At 39.4% G+C, this 13,401-nt stretch overlaps 1 protein-coding gene across 1 annotated transcript; it reads left to right on the plus strand.

The window, feature by feature from the left end:
- The first annotated feature begins 1,151 nt into the window (after nucleotides 1-1,151).
- LOC129631568 (translationally-controlled tumor protein) lies at nucleotides 1,152-2,003 on the plus strand. The gene has a single exon (XM_055552669.1). It carries the CDS (start codon nucleotides 1,263-1,265, stop codon nucleotides 1,779-1,781), a length of 519 nt encoding a protein of 172 aa, XP_055408644.1. The 5' UTR covers nucleotides 1,152-1,262; the 3' UTR covers nucleotides 1,782-2,003.
- Nucleotides 2,004-13,401: the final 11,398 nt, after the last annotated feature.

Genomic DNA, 13,401 nt, shown 5'->3' on the forward strand with positions numbered 1-13,401 from the left:
GATTATTATATGGTTTTTATCTTTCAATTTGTTGATATGGTATATATCACATTGATTGATTTGCACATATTGAAGAATCCTTGCATTCCTGGAATAAACCCAACTTGATTATGGTGTATGAGCTTTTTGGTGTGTTGCTGGATTCTGTCTGCTAAAAATTTGTTGAGGATTTTTGCATCTATTTTCACCAGTGATATTGGCCTGTAGTTTTCTTTTTTTGTGTTGTCTTTGTCTTGTTTTGGTATCAGGGTGATGGTGGCCTCATAGAATGAGTTTGGAAGTGCTCCTTCCTCTGCAATTTTTTGAAAGAGTTTTAGAAGGATAGGCATTCACTCTTCTCTAAATGTTTGATAGAATTCTCCTGTGAAGCCATCTGGTGTGAGCTTTTGTTTTTGTGGAGATTTTTGATCAGACATTTTTCCTCCCTGATAATTTCTGTTGGGCTGGCTATAAGTTCATTTGGGTTTTTCCATGAGATGAGATGGTACAGAAAAAACCAAACAAACTTTTTAGCCAACCCAATACAAAAGTCTCAGGTGTGATTCTCACAGGTTGGGCTTAGTCCACGCCTACCCTAAAACTGTCACTGATGGGGTTGATGCTTGCCTTGTTTGGCCGGGCCAACCTCAACTGTCCCCTACTGGAATGATGGGGGTGGGGGCGCTCCTCTTAGACCACAGGGTCTGAAGATGGAAAAGTGTGGTCCCCACAGATACCCGGGACAATCTTGAGTAGAAGCAGATCTGTCACTGTGTCTCCTCTGATTTCTTTCCCTCTCTTATCTTTTTCCCTTAACCGGTAGACGTGGGCATGAATCTGCAGTTACTCTGAAATAAGTATTTTTGTGCTAATACTCTGGGATCTGGGACACCAGAGAGCAAAAAACATGCTCTTCCAACCCAGAGTTCTTATCTAACTAAAGGGCTTTCTCATAATCTGAGTGGATCATGCTGGCCCAAAGACCAACAGATTCAGTGAGTTCTTTGCACATGAAAAAAAAACCTATTTGAATTTGAAATGAGGATCAGCATTGTAACCCTGGATACAGTCAGAGAGACAAAAAAAATCTTTAGGGCCATAAGGAAAGGAGACTGCATTCATAATGCAAGAGGAGATGGTTTAGATTGTTTAAAGACAATATATTTTTGCTTTTCCGCCCGCTCCCCCCTCCCCCCGAGCGCCGCTCTGGCCGCACTGCGCTCGCTCTGAGCTCCGGGCTCCTGCTAAGCCAGCGCCGCTGTCGCCTCCCTCCAGTCGCCATCATGATCATCTACCGGGACCTCATTAGCCATGACGAGATGTTCTCCGACATCTATAAGATCCGGGAGGTCGCGGACGGGCTGTGTCTGGAGGTGGAGGGGAAGATGGTCAGTAGGACAGAGGGTAACATCGATGACTCGCTCATTGGTGGAAATGCCTCCGCTGAAGGCCCCGAGGGCGAAGGTACCGAAAGCACAGTAATCACTGGTGTCGATATTGTCATGAACCATCACTTGCAGGAAACCAGCTTCACAAAAGAAGCCTACAAGAAGTACATCAAAGATTACATGAAGTCAATCAAAGGGAAACTTGAAGAACAGAGACCAGAAAGAGTAAAACCTTTTATGACAGGGGCTGCAGAACAAATCAAGCACATCCTTGCTAATTTCAAAAACTATCAGTTCTTTATTGGTGAAAACATGAATCCAGATGGCATGGTTGCTCTGCTGGACTACCGTGAGGATGGTGTAACCCCATATATGATTTTCTTTAAGGATGGTTTAGAGATGGAAAAATGTTAACAAAGTTGGCAGTTACTTTGGATCAATCACCTGTCGTCATAACTGGCTGGCCACTGCTTTTCATCCACACAACACCAGGACTTAGACAGATGGGACTGATGTCATCTCGAGCTCTTCATTTGTTTTGAACGTTGATTTATTTGGAGCGGAGGCATTGTTTTTGAGAAAACGTGTCATGTAGGTTGTCTAAAAATAAAACGCATTTAAACTCATTGGAAAGAATGCCTCTTAGTTTAATATGTCATATCTAAATCCATCCTTGTAGCCTTCCTGGAGCAGCTAGAGTCTGGTTGTAGCCTACCACTAGAAAGCACCTTCAGATAACGTCTACAGTGAAACCACTTCCGGGACTTGGAATATACAAGAATCAGAAGTAACTGAGTTTGGAGTAAAGGGAAAGACCATGCTCATGACAGTGCCAACCAACATTTGAAGTGGATTGCTCACACATTTCATCACCTACAAATGGAAGTGGTTAATCTGGAAGAGTTTACAAAAGAATAAAGAGAGACTAACAGTTGGAAGCCAAGTACTGTCTGAGCTTATTTTAGAGCTGAGTTCTAGAGAAACCTAGACGTCTGGAATATTTGGTCAAACTCCTTGGAACAGGGTTGACAGACTGGCTCGCCCACCACCTGTTTTGTGGCTAAGGTGGTGCTTATATTTTTTAAGTGGTTCACAATAGCTTATGGGACATGAAAAAAATAAAGTTTGTGTCCAGTTTTACTAGGACACTACCATGCCCTGTAAAAAAAAAAAAAAAAAAAAAAAAAAAAAATAAAGACAATATATTTTTGATAACAGAAGTGTGAAGAAGCATTTATACACCATCCTGCATTTTTAAGCAACTGGAGAACAAACAAAACTATGGGAAATTATCATTGGCAAGTGCCATTCTTTCCACTCAGACATTCCGTTCAAGTACCTGAGGGAGGGTCCTATAATTCAGATTTAACTGCTCCACTCTCTAGCTCAATGATCCCCCATTCCCTGCAAGATAAAGTTCAGAGTCTTAGACATAACAAAAGAGCTAGGCTAAAACCTTTAGAGACTGTAAGTGCTGAAAATATTGTAGTATATACTTCATATGTAATAAAAGGTGAAAACAATACTATGATTTTTCATAGTATTCTGAGTTTTCCCATGGTCACTTCTTGTGGATTTGGTTTGCATCTGTAATAACAATTTTTTTTTTCCTCTCTTTCCTCTCCTGAGTGCTATAGCATATGCCAAGTCTCTCTGTAGCTTGTTATGTCTGTGCTTGTTATAATCTGTCTCAGATTAATGTGCATGCTGATCACATGACATCTTGTTAAAATGCATATTCAGATTCAGTAAATCTGGGACAGGGCCTGGAATTTTTTTTTTTCTTAATCTTCATTACCTCCAGTTCCAGAACCTGGAGGATGGGCCATTTTGATTTTAGATTTCCTGGTGATTACTCTTTAGCTTTAAGCTATACACTTGTAACTCCTTTTCCTTTTTTAAAAATCAACTTAAGGCATTATCTATTTACTCCCTTTTATGAAATATGAAAATTTTGTAATGCCATCTCTTTACCCCCCCTTTCTTCCTTCCAATTTTTAATAGTTTGATATTAATTTTAGTTTTACGGTTACTTCCTTGTTTCACATTCCATCACCTCTAGTCAATATTCATCTCTGCTTTGTGTGTGGTTAAGAGTTACCGCACCCCTTCCATTCCCCTTGTCTTTGCATCTGTATTCCACCTTTCATCTTCTACCTTCTGTCATTTCTAATTTTACTCTTACTTTTAAAAGAATTCCATTTATTTTATTTTATATTTTGTTGTGTTGATGGGCTGTGCAGCATGTGAGACCTTAGTTCCCTGACCAGGGACTGAATCAGTCCCCAGCAGTGGAAGTGCAGAGTCCAGAGTCCTAACCACTGGACTGCCAGGGAAGTCCCTTTACTGCTAATGGGTAATGCTTTCCTTCTGCAGAACTGTAAGGGTGCTTTAGTAAAAACAATTGGGGAGAAATGGGATGAACTTGATCAGTGGTTCCCAGACCTAGAAAGACTTTCCAACCTAAAAGTTTTGGACCATACACCTGAAAATGTTTCATCTCTAGGGCTTTAGAATCTGTATTTTATTAAACATTTTCAGGTGGGTTTGGTGATTCACCAAACATGGGAATCAGTGAATGAGAGACTTCATTTGTTCTTTGGATGGTGTTTTAGTCAGGATAGTCGATATCAGCTGCTGCAGCGCATAACCCTGCAATCAAGGAGTTTAACATACCAAGGGTTTATTTCTTACTCTCAATCTCTTGTGGATCAGCAGCATCATGAGGGACAGGAGTTTCTGCTTCATTCAATCAGGGACTCAAACTTCCTCCAGTGGTTCTATAGACACTGAAACTTTAACTGAATCCTAGGCTTTTGGCTAGGAAACAAAGAAAGAAGGACAGTATGGAGTATCACACAGCAGATCTTAGCAGTGGTGTGCAGGAGCTGGCTCAAACTGGGTTGTGAGAAGCAACTGCTAAATTTAGGAATTTTGTGAGTTGTTTTGAAAATATGACCACTATGAACAATTAAATTACATAAACTTACAATTAACTAAATTATATTAAAAATAAACATCATTTCCTAATATTACTACATTTTTATGTGCTTTTGAGGTTATTTCCATCTACTGTTCCTATATGATGGAAATACTACATAATACATTTTTCCCCCAACTCCATGTTTAGTAACATTATGTTGGTATTTTGAAATTAGGCATGGTGGGAGAAGTTTACCATGGAAATCAGCAAATGCTGCAAACCAAGATTCCCCCCTCACTTTCTCAATAGCTGGTTGTTAAATCTTTACTAGCACATACTTATTTAGGGCTGGAAGTGGCATATATCCCTTTAGTATGTATTCCATTCACCAATACATGTTAGTTAGTGTTGGTGGCTTCACCTAGATGTATGGGTTTAGTTTAGTTGATCCATCGAAGACCATGGATATTGGTAGGCAGACATTTAGAACCTTATCCCAAAAGACAATTTAGCCATTGAAATGACTACTTTCTAGGACATTTCCATGGGTAAATTATATAATATGTATGTATAATGTGCTGATATATATAGTCACTTAGGAAAATTCATGAACCCCCAGAAACTAGAATTGGGGGTATCATGTGAAGAAAGGCATGGTAATGCTAAGCTTTAATATGTGAATATTGTATTTCAATTGATCATGTACATTGCTACTCTAAAATTCTCCCATATCTCAAGACCTGCAATTTTATATTGACCTTGTAATTTTGAATCAGGGTATAGTATGTCAATGAGAACACCTGCCTCAGGATAAACATATTTAAAAATCAGCCTTTTACTCTGATTGGCTTTGAAAGTTCTACTGATTAGATATAGATATTTAAAGCCTTAATTCCTAAAAAAGATATAAAAAATGAGTATATAATTAATTCTCAAATAACTCATTCATCAAAGTGCTAGGAATTTCCACATGGTAGTAAAACTTGTGACCAAAGTGATCTGGGTCTCAGATAAATTGAGTTGATAGTAACATTTAGATATTTAACATGAATTGAGAAACTTAATGTATTAATTTCCATTTTGTATTTGTATACTATTATTATTCTTAAGGAAACTGTACATTTATTAAAAATTCTGTGTGCAGATTATTTTCTTGAATACATTGCATTTTAAATATGCTGATTGAGTAACAATGGTATTTTTTTTTTTGGCTGCTCTGGGTATTAGTTGTGGCATATTGGATTTTTAGCTGCAGTATGTGAAGACTTAGTAGTGGCATGTGGGATCTAATTTCCTGATTGGGGAACAAACCTGGTCCCCCTGCATTGGGAGAGCAGAGTCTTAACCACTAGACCACCTGGGAAGTCCCCACAGTGGGGATCTTATTCTCTATAACTTCTTTATTTTTTATTTTGTTCATTTTTGCTCTTGTGTCCCTCTATTAATTTCTCCTATGTTTATTCTCCCCCTTTTTTGTAAACTCACATCTTTATTCAAGTGATTATTCATTTTAAATCTTTCTTTTTTATTGTATCCATTTAAGGCTTTAATTGGGCTTCCCAGCTGGCTCAGCTGGTAAAGAATCCGCCTACAATGGGGGAAACCTGGGTTTGATCCCTGGGTTGGGAAGATCTCCTGGAGAAGGGAATGGCTGCCCACTCCAGTATTCTGGCCTGGAGAATTCCATGGACCATATAGTCCATGGGATCAAAAAGAGTCAGACACAACTGAGTGACTTTTACTTTCAAGGCTTTAATCTCCCTATAATTATTTGCTTTAGAAATAGCTCTTCACTTTTACTAGTTAATTTTTAGTACAAAATTATATATATTTTAAAGTGTACAGTGTGGTGTTTTAATATAGATATACATTGTGAAGTTATTATGACAGTCAGGCTAATTAACATATCTACCACCTCACATATTTATTTATTTTGAGGTGAGAGTACTTAATAATCTACCCTCTTAGCCTATTTTGAGTATATTATGCAGCATATGATGCAGCAAATATAGCATAATATTATGTTATATTATTAACTATGGTCACCATACTCATTTCTACACTTCAGTTCAGTTCAGTTCAGTCGCTCAGTCGTGTCTGACTCTTTGCGACCCCATGAATCGCAGCACACCAGGCCTCCCTGTCCATCACCAACTCCTGGAGTTCATTCAGACTCACGTCCATCAAGTCAGTGATGCCATCCAGCCATCTCATTCTCTGTTGTCCCCTTCTCCTTCTGCCCCCAATCCCTCCCAGCATCAGAGTCTTTTCCACTGAGTCAACTCTTCGCATGAGGTGCCCAAAGTACTGGAGTTTCAGCTTTAGCATCATTCCTTCCAAAGAAATCCTAGGGCTGATCTCCTTCAGAATGGACTGGTTGGATCTCCTTGCAGTCCAAGGGACTCTCAAGAGTCTTCTCCAACACCACAGTTCAAAAGCATCAATTCTTCAGTGCTCAGTCTTCTTCACAGTCCAACTCTCACATCCATACATGACCACAGGAAAAACCATAGCCTTGACTAGACGGACCTTTGTTGGCAAAGTAATGTCTCTGCTTTTCAATATTCTATCTAGGTTGGTCATAACTTTTCTTCCAAGGAATAAGCATCTTTTAATTTCATGGCTGCAGTCACCATCTGCAGTGATTTTGGAGCCCCCCAAAATAAAGTCTGACACTGTTTCCACTGTTTCCCCATCTATTTCCCATGAAGTGATGGGACCAGATGCCATGATCTTCGTTTTCTGAATGTTGAGCTTTAAGCCAACTTTTTCACTCTCCACTTTCTCTTTCATCAAGAGGCTTTTTAGTTCCTCTTCACTTTCTGCCTTACTCATCCCATATAACTGCTATTTCGTACTCTTTGACCAACATCTCCCCATTACTCCTTCCTTAGTCCCCAGCAACCACCATTTTACTCTCTGCTTTGTATGAATTTGACTTTTTTTAGATTTCATATATGAGTGAAATAATGCAGTAGTTTTCTTTCTGTCTTTGGCTTATTTCAGTTAGCATAATTATCTTCCAGATTCATCCATCTTGTTGAAAATGGCAGAATTTTCTTCTTTTTAAAGGCTGAATAATGTTACATTGTATATATATATGTATATATATACACACACACACATATACATGCTGCTGCTGCTGCTGCTGCTACTAAGTCACTTCAGTCATGTCCGACTCTGTGTGACCCATTAGATGGCAGCCCACCAGGCTCCCCCATCCCTGGGATTCTCCAGGCAAGAATACTGGAGTGGGTTGCCATTTCCTTCTGCAACACATGAAAGTGAAAAGTGAAAGCGAGGTCACTCAGTCGTGTTCGACTCTTCGCGACCCCATGGACTGCAGCCTACCAGGTTCCTCCGCCCATGGGATTTTCCAGGCAAGAGTACTGGAGTGGGGTGCCATTGCCTTCTCTGACACATATACATGGTTAAAGTTAAATATATAGTCAAATATAGATAATGTAATAGTGTAATGGTAGTGTGTAAATAACTTATGTAAAACTTAAAAGGCAAAAATATTAAGAATAATAAGAATCACAAAAGTTTATTGATGGATATATAATATAAAAAGAAGTAAACTTGGACTAAAAAAACAAAGTATAAATTGGGAGTGGTTAAACTGCAGTTTTTGAACGCAATTAAAGTCAAGTAGTTACCAGCTTGAAATAGATGATTATACCTGTATTTTGTGCAAACCTTGCAGTAACCACCAAGAAAAAGCTTATGATATATATACTCAAAAGATGAAAAGAATCCAAGAAATCATTACAAATTCATCAATAACAAAGGAAGATAGCAGGAGAAGAAGAGGGGAACAAAACAATAGCAAAAGAGACAGAAAACTATTAAAATGGCAATACCAAGTCATTGCCCATCAATGATTTCTTTGAATGTGAAAGAATTAAAGTCCCCAATCCAAAGCCTGAGAGTGTCTGAATGGATTTAAAATCCATAATTTCCAATGACCTACCTTTGAGGTCTCTCTTTTTTGTTTGGTTGAGTCAGCTGTTGAAGTTCTGTGCTACATTTTTCATTTCAGCTGTTGTGTTCTTCAGCTCCTCAATTTCTGTTCAATATTTTTTTATGATATCTATATCTTTGTTGAGCTTCTTGTTTTGTTTAAGTATTATTTTCTTGATGTCATTGAGCTGTTTACCTGAGTTCTCTTGTAACTCATTGATCTTTAAAAAATTATCTTGAATTCTTTGGCAAAGTGTAGATCTCTATTTCTTTGGAGGTGGTTATGGCCAGTTATTGCGTTTCTTTAGCAGTGTCATGTTTCCTTGAATTGTTACGTTTCCTTGTAGTCCTGGACTGTTGTCTTCATGTTTGAAGAAGTAGTCTTCCCTTCTAAACATGAAGGACTGGCCAAGGCAGGGAAAGACCTCCTCTCATGGGCGGTTGCAAGGATATTAGCTGGGTGAGGTGAGCAATAGATCCATGCGGGAAGATGTACAAGGATGCCAGTTCTGGGAGTACGCAGTGGTGTGGTCTCAATGGAGCATGCCGGTTGGGTCTTGTGGGTGTGTGGATGCAGACGTAGCTGTGGCAGGCAGCTAGGCTCATGGGTGTACCTTTGCAGCTGAGATAGGTGCCTGGTCCAGCATGCATGTGGCTGCATGTGTGGTAATGCTAGTGGGTGGCTGGGACCAGTGCATGGGCACAGGCTTCATGGTGGGTGTCAGTTCCCAGGCATGGGGGCTGTGGCCTCACCAGGACTCAGGTCAGGGGAACAGCACCTTTGACTCCAGTGGGGAAAGGGTGGCTCTTGATAGCTCCCATTCCAAGGGGCACAGAACCTCTGGCTCCAGGAAGGTCCAGCAGCTGGGTCTGTGTGATGACTCAGGGGCTGCTCTGTGGTAGTAGCTAGGTCTGCTGTGATCAACAGTGGCCAAGGCTGCTGAGATATCCCGATGTTCTTTCCCTCCATGGGAGGAACTCATGGCCAACAGGATTCTTCATGGTGACGCATGAGTGAAGGTGATGGGACAATGTAGGCAGAATGTTTCTGGCCTCCTTGAATGCTGCCATTCCCAGTCCTCATGCCACTCTGGGTCACTGCAGCCCCTTAATGCTCCCCACAGGGTTCTTCCAGAGCTGTCCTCACCCATGGATCATTTACTTTATCTTTGTTTTTGTGTGGCAGTGAGGGCCAGGATCTCTTTGTCTAATACCTCACTGATGTCATTCTTACTGTATTATTTAGAAATGAAGCTTTGGGTAATATTAAGTTATGGTTTGGCGTATTTTAAGGTATTAACACATACATTAAGGTATGTATTAAAGTGGAATTACCTGGGTTCCTTTCCTGGGTAGGGAAGATCCACTGAAGGAGGGCGTGGCTCCCCACTCCAGTATTCTTGCCTGGAGAATCACATGGACAGAGGAGCCTGCTGGGCTACAATCCACAGGGTTGCAAAAAGTTGGACACAACTGAAGGAGACTTATCACACACATACAAAGTGGAATTATGTTGCAAGACCCAAGAACCTCTTGCGGAAGATGTGAACACAAGGAGTGATATGGAGTGGATGCGCAGCACACTGCTGACTGGACCAGGGCTCAGTGCTCTGCAGAGCAGCCTTTGGGAAAGCAGGTTTGGAGTGCATGTCTTTAGGCTTAAGGCTTAAATGAGATTGCCAGTTTCCCCAAATCCTAATGTAGACTACAGGACCTTATTACCCTATGCTATGCTAAGTCACTTCCATCGTCTCTGACTCTGTGCGACCCCATAGACGGCAGCCCACCAGGCTCCCCCGTCCCTGGGATTCTCCAGGCAAGAACACTGGAGTGGGCTGCCATTTCCTTCTCCAATGCATGAAAGTGAAAAGTGAAAGTGAAGTCGCTCAGTCGTGTCCGACTCTTAGCGACTCCATGGACTGCAGCCTACCAGGCTCCTCCGTCCATGGGATTTTCCAAGCACGAGTACTGGAGTGCGGTGCCATTGCCTTCTCTGTATTACCCTATGGATTACTGCACTAATAAATCAATGATGAGGGAGCCCTGAGGTTTCAGGCTCTTAGTTTGCCAACCCAGCTAAACTGAGCCACGCCCATATGAGTTAATGCTTCATGCAATAGTTATCCTGCTGATTGATAAACACAGACCAGTTTGTGTCCCAGACATTGACAAAATACTTTAACAGTCCTTTCTCCTTGTGAGGCTAAGGGAGAGAGGGTGAGAGTATGTTTCACTCAATCATCAAACTGTTGCTTCAAAGAACATATCTCATCAAATACAGTAACTGAAAATAGGGAGCAAATGAAGATATTGCCCCCTGCTTGCTGTGTATATTAAATACCAGTGGAATTGTTGTCCACATTAATCATCATGCTGCTGCTGCTGCTAAGTCGCTTCAGTCGTGTCCGACTCTGTGTGACCCCATAGACGGCAGCCCACCAGGCTCCCCCGTCCCTGGGATTCTCCAGGCAAGAACACTGGAGTGGGTTGCCATTTCCTTCTCCAATGCATGAAAGTGAAAAGTGAAAGTGAAGTGGCTCAGTCGTGTCTGACTCTTAGCGACCCCATGGACTGCAGCCCACCAGGCTCCTCCGTCCATCATATCAATAAAATAAATAAAAAGGAGATATATACCATATATAAACATTTTTCATTTGGAAACATTTATTTTATCCTTTGTGAGAGCTGTGAGATTATACCTTGCAAATCTCTAAGTGTAATTGACTAAGAGCACAGGCTGCTGTGCTCTGAAATCCATAGCAGCTTGTGTGTTCAGAGAGTGTTTCCTGCCAGCTGCTCCCAGAATGAAGAAGTGTGGCAGAGTAGTAAAGTGGGCTCATTCCAAGGAGACATGGGGCTCATCTAATGGTGATTCTGGCTTGAGGGCTTGCTGATGGTCTTGTGAAAACTTCCTATGATTGCATCACAGTTCAGGATGCCTTGACCCAACCTCTCTCCATCACTCTTTCATTTGAGATCAGATTGCTTCCTGGTTTGATGGTTTTCCCAGCCTTTGCAACTCTCACATAGGTGTTTTCCCTGAGAGCATCTTTGAATGTTTAATTTTTTTATTTAAAAAAAATTTTAAAGATTTTTTTGATGTGGACCATTTTAAAAGTCTTTATTGAATACTTTAAATTATTGTTTCAGTTTTATGTTTTGGTTTTTTGGCTGCAAGCATGTGGGATCTGAGTTCCCTGATCAGGGATCAAACCTGTACCCCCTGCATTGGAAGATGTCTTAACCACTGGACTGCCAGGCAAGTCCCTGAATGTTTAATCTTAGATTAACACAACCTTTTAAAATGGTGATCTTTATACAGAGTACCTTAACCTGAACATTTAAGAAGGACTTGCAAAAGAGTGATTTTAATAGTTTTATTAAAAATGTGTAATTTATGATGCCTTTAAGAAAGACTAATGAAAAATATCTAAATTTTTCTTATGGTTTTGCCTTACTATTTAGTTACAGTTTTCCACATTAAGGAAGTTGTTTCACTGTAAATTTGTTAAGTTTAATAAGCTGCCTTCAAGGATTGCTATATTTAAGCTTTATTGGTTGAAAGTACATTTTCTCAGAGGCCATGCTTTTTAAGAAATCATTGATTTGGAGGAAACTGAAGAATAAAATTTTCCATAGCTTACCTCATATAGAATCAAGTAGCTAAAGTTCTATCAGATATGATTGATCTACTGATTGATAGATCAGCATCTATTTATCATCAATTATTAGTTTATTGTTTTAAAGTTTGGGCTAATACAGTCTGGCAAACATGTTATCTTCAGCTGATTATCTTAATCTGTAATAAGATTCAAGAAAAATGCAATAGGAAATCTGAATTATTCTAAACAAGGTGTCCGTAGAATAAAGGGACTGTATGTTGCTGTGGTAAACACATGGAGTGTGGTTCATGGTGAATGAGGGCTTGGCTGGGTGAATCCCTTACTCAGGTGGTCTCCACAGGCATGCTTGCCAAAGTTCTAATGAAGCTTGAAATTAACATGGCTCTGTTGGTTTAATTCCTGGTTTCTGCTGGAATTCTAGCAACACTGGTCTATCAGTCTTAAACAGGGGGCCAGTACATTTTTGGCAACATCACTTGTTGATGGGAATTTTGTCAGGAGAAAAATCAATAGCCACATAGTTATGCTTATATCTTTCTTCTGCCTGGTATGTTTATAGTGGTTAAATAAAAATAAAATTAATGTGTATGTGTACATGTGTGTGCATGTGGTGGTTCTTAGAGCAGATCCATCTCAATAAATATTAAGTTGATGAAAATGATGATAAATAGCCTCTGGAGATAGTATGTAAGAGCTCATAAACCATGTCCACGTGTACTGTGTATTTAAGTCCTAATTGTAACTCTGAGAAGGAGATGTAATTATCCCTGTTTTACAAATGAAGGAACTGAGGATCAAAGAGGTTAAGAAACTCCTACAGTTAATAAGAGAACATAAACCAGGAAGGTGTGACTATATTTTCATATTCTTACCAATACATATTACTTCTCTTTTTTGATATAGATTTGATTGTGCTTACGATATATATTCAACTAGATATTCTGTGATTTTGGATGACAGATAATTTTCATAAAGTTTGAAATTCCTTTATTATTTTTCTCTTATTAAGAGGAAAAAGAAAAATATTTTCAAATGTTTATAACATGCTAGGCAATGGTTGGTTATTTTTTACATGTATTATCTCACTCAGTCTTCACAATAACAGTTTAAGAACAAATTATTTCCATTTTTACAAAAATTAGGAGATTTTCTGGAATGGACTTCTCAATGTTTATGGAGAATATTACAAGAAGAGAACATACTATTATGGAAGACCACATGTAACTTCTACCATAGACATTATTTTTATTATGTCACTTTATTCCCTTAGTCTAATGAGGTAGGCAGCACAGGTCATAATATCCCCAATTTATTTTTATTTACTTTTGAATGTTTATGCTTTTTATTCTTTTTAATTGAAGTATAGTTGATTTACAGTATTATATTAGATTCAGGTATACAACATAATGATTCAATATTTTTATAGAAATATTATACTTCTATACTTCGTTTAAAAATATTACAAAATAATGGCTATATTTCCCTGTGCTATGCAATATATCCTTGTTGCTTATCTATTTTATAC

The sequence above is a fragment of the Bubalus kerabau genome, chromosome 17, assembly GCF_029407905.1.
Source record: "Bubalus kerabau isolate K-KA32 ecotype Philippines breed swamp buffalo chromosome 17, PCC_UOA_SB_1v2, whole genome shotgun sequence".
Lineage (NCBI taxonomy): Eukaryota > Metazoa > Chordata > Mammalia > Artiodactyla > Bovidae > Bubalus > Bubalus kerabau.

Excerpts from the sequence above, each read along its gene's own strand:
- LOC129631568 (XM_055552669.1), top strand. The coding sequence starts at position 1,263 with ATGATCATCTACCGGGACCTCATTAGCCATGACGAGATGTTCTCCGAC.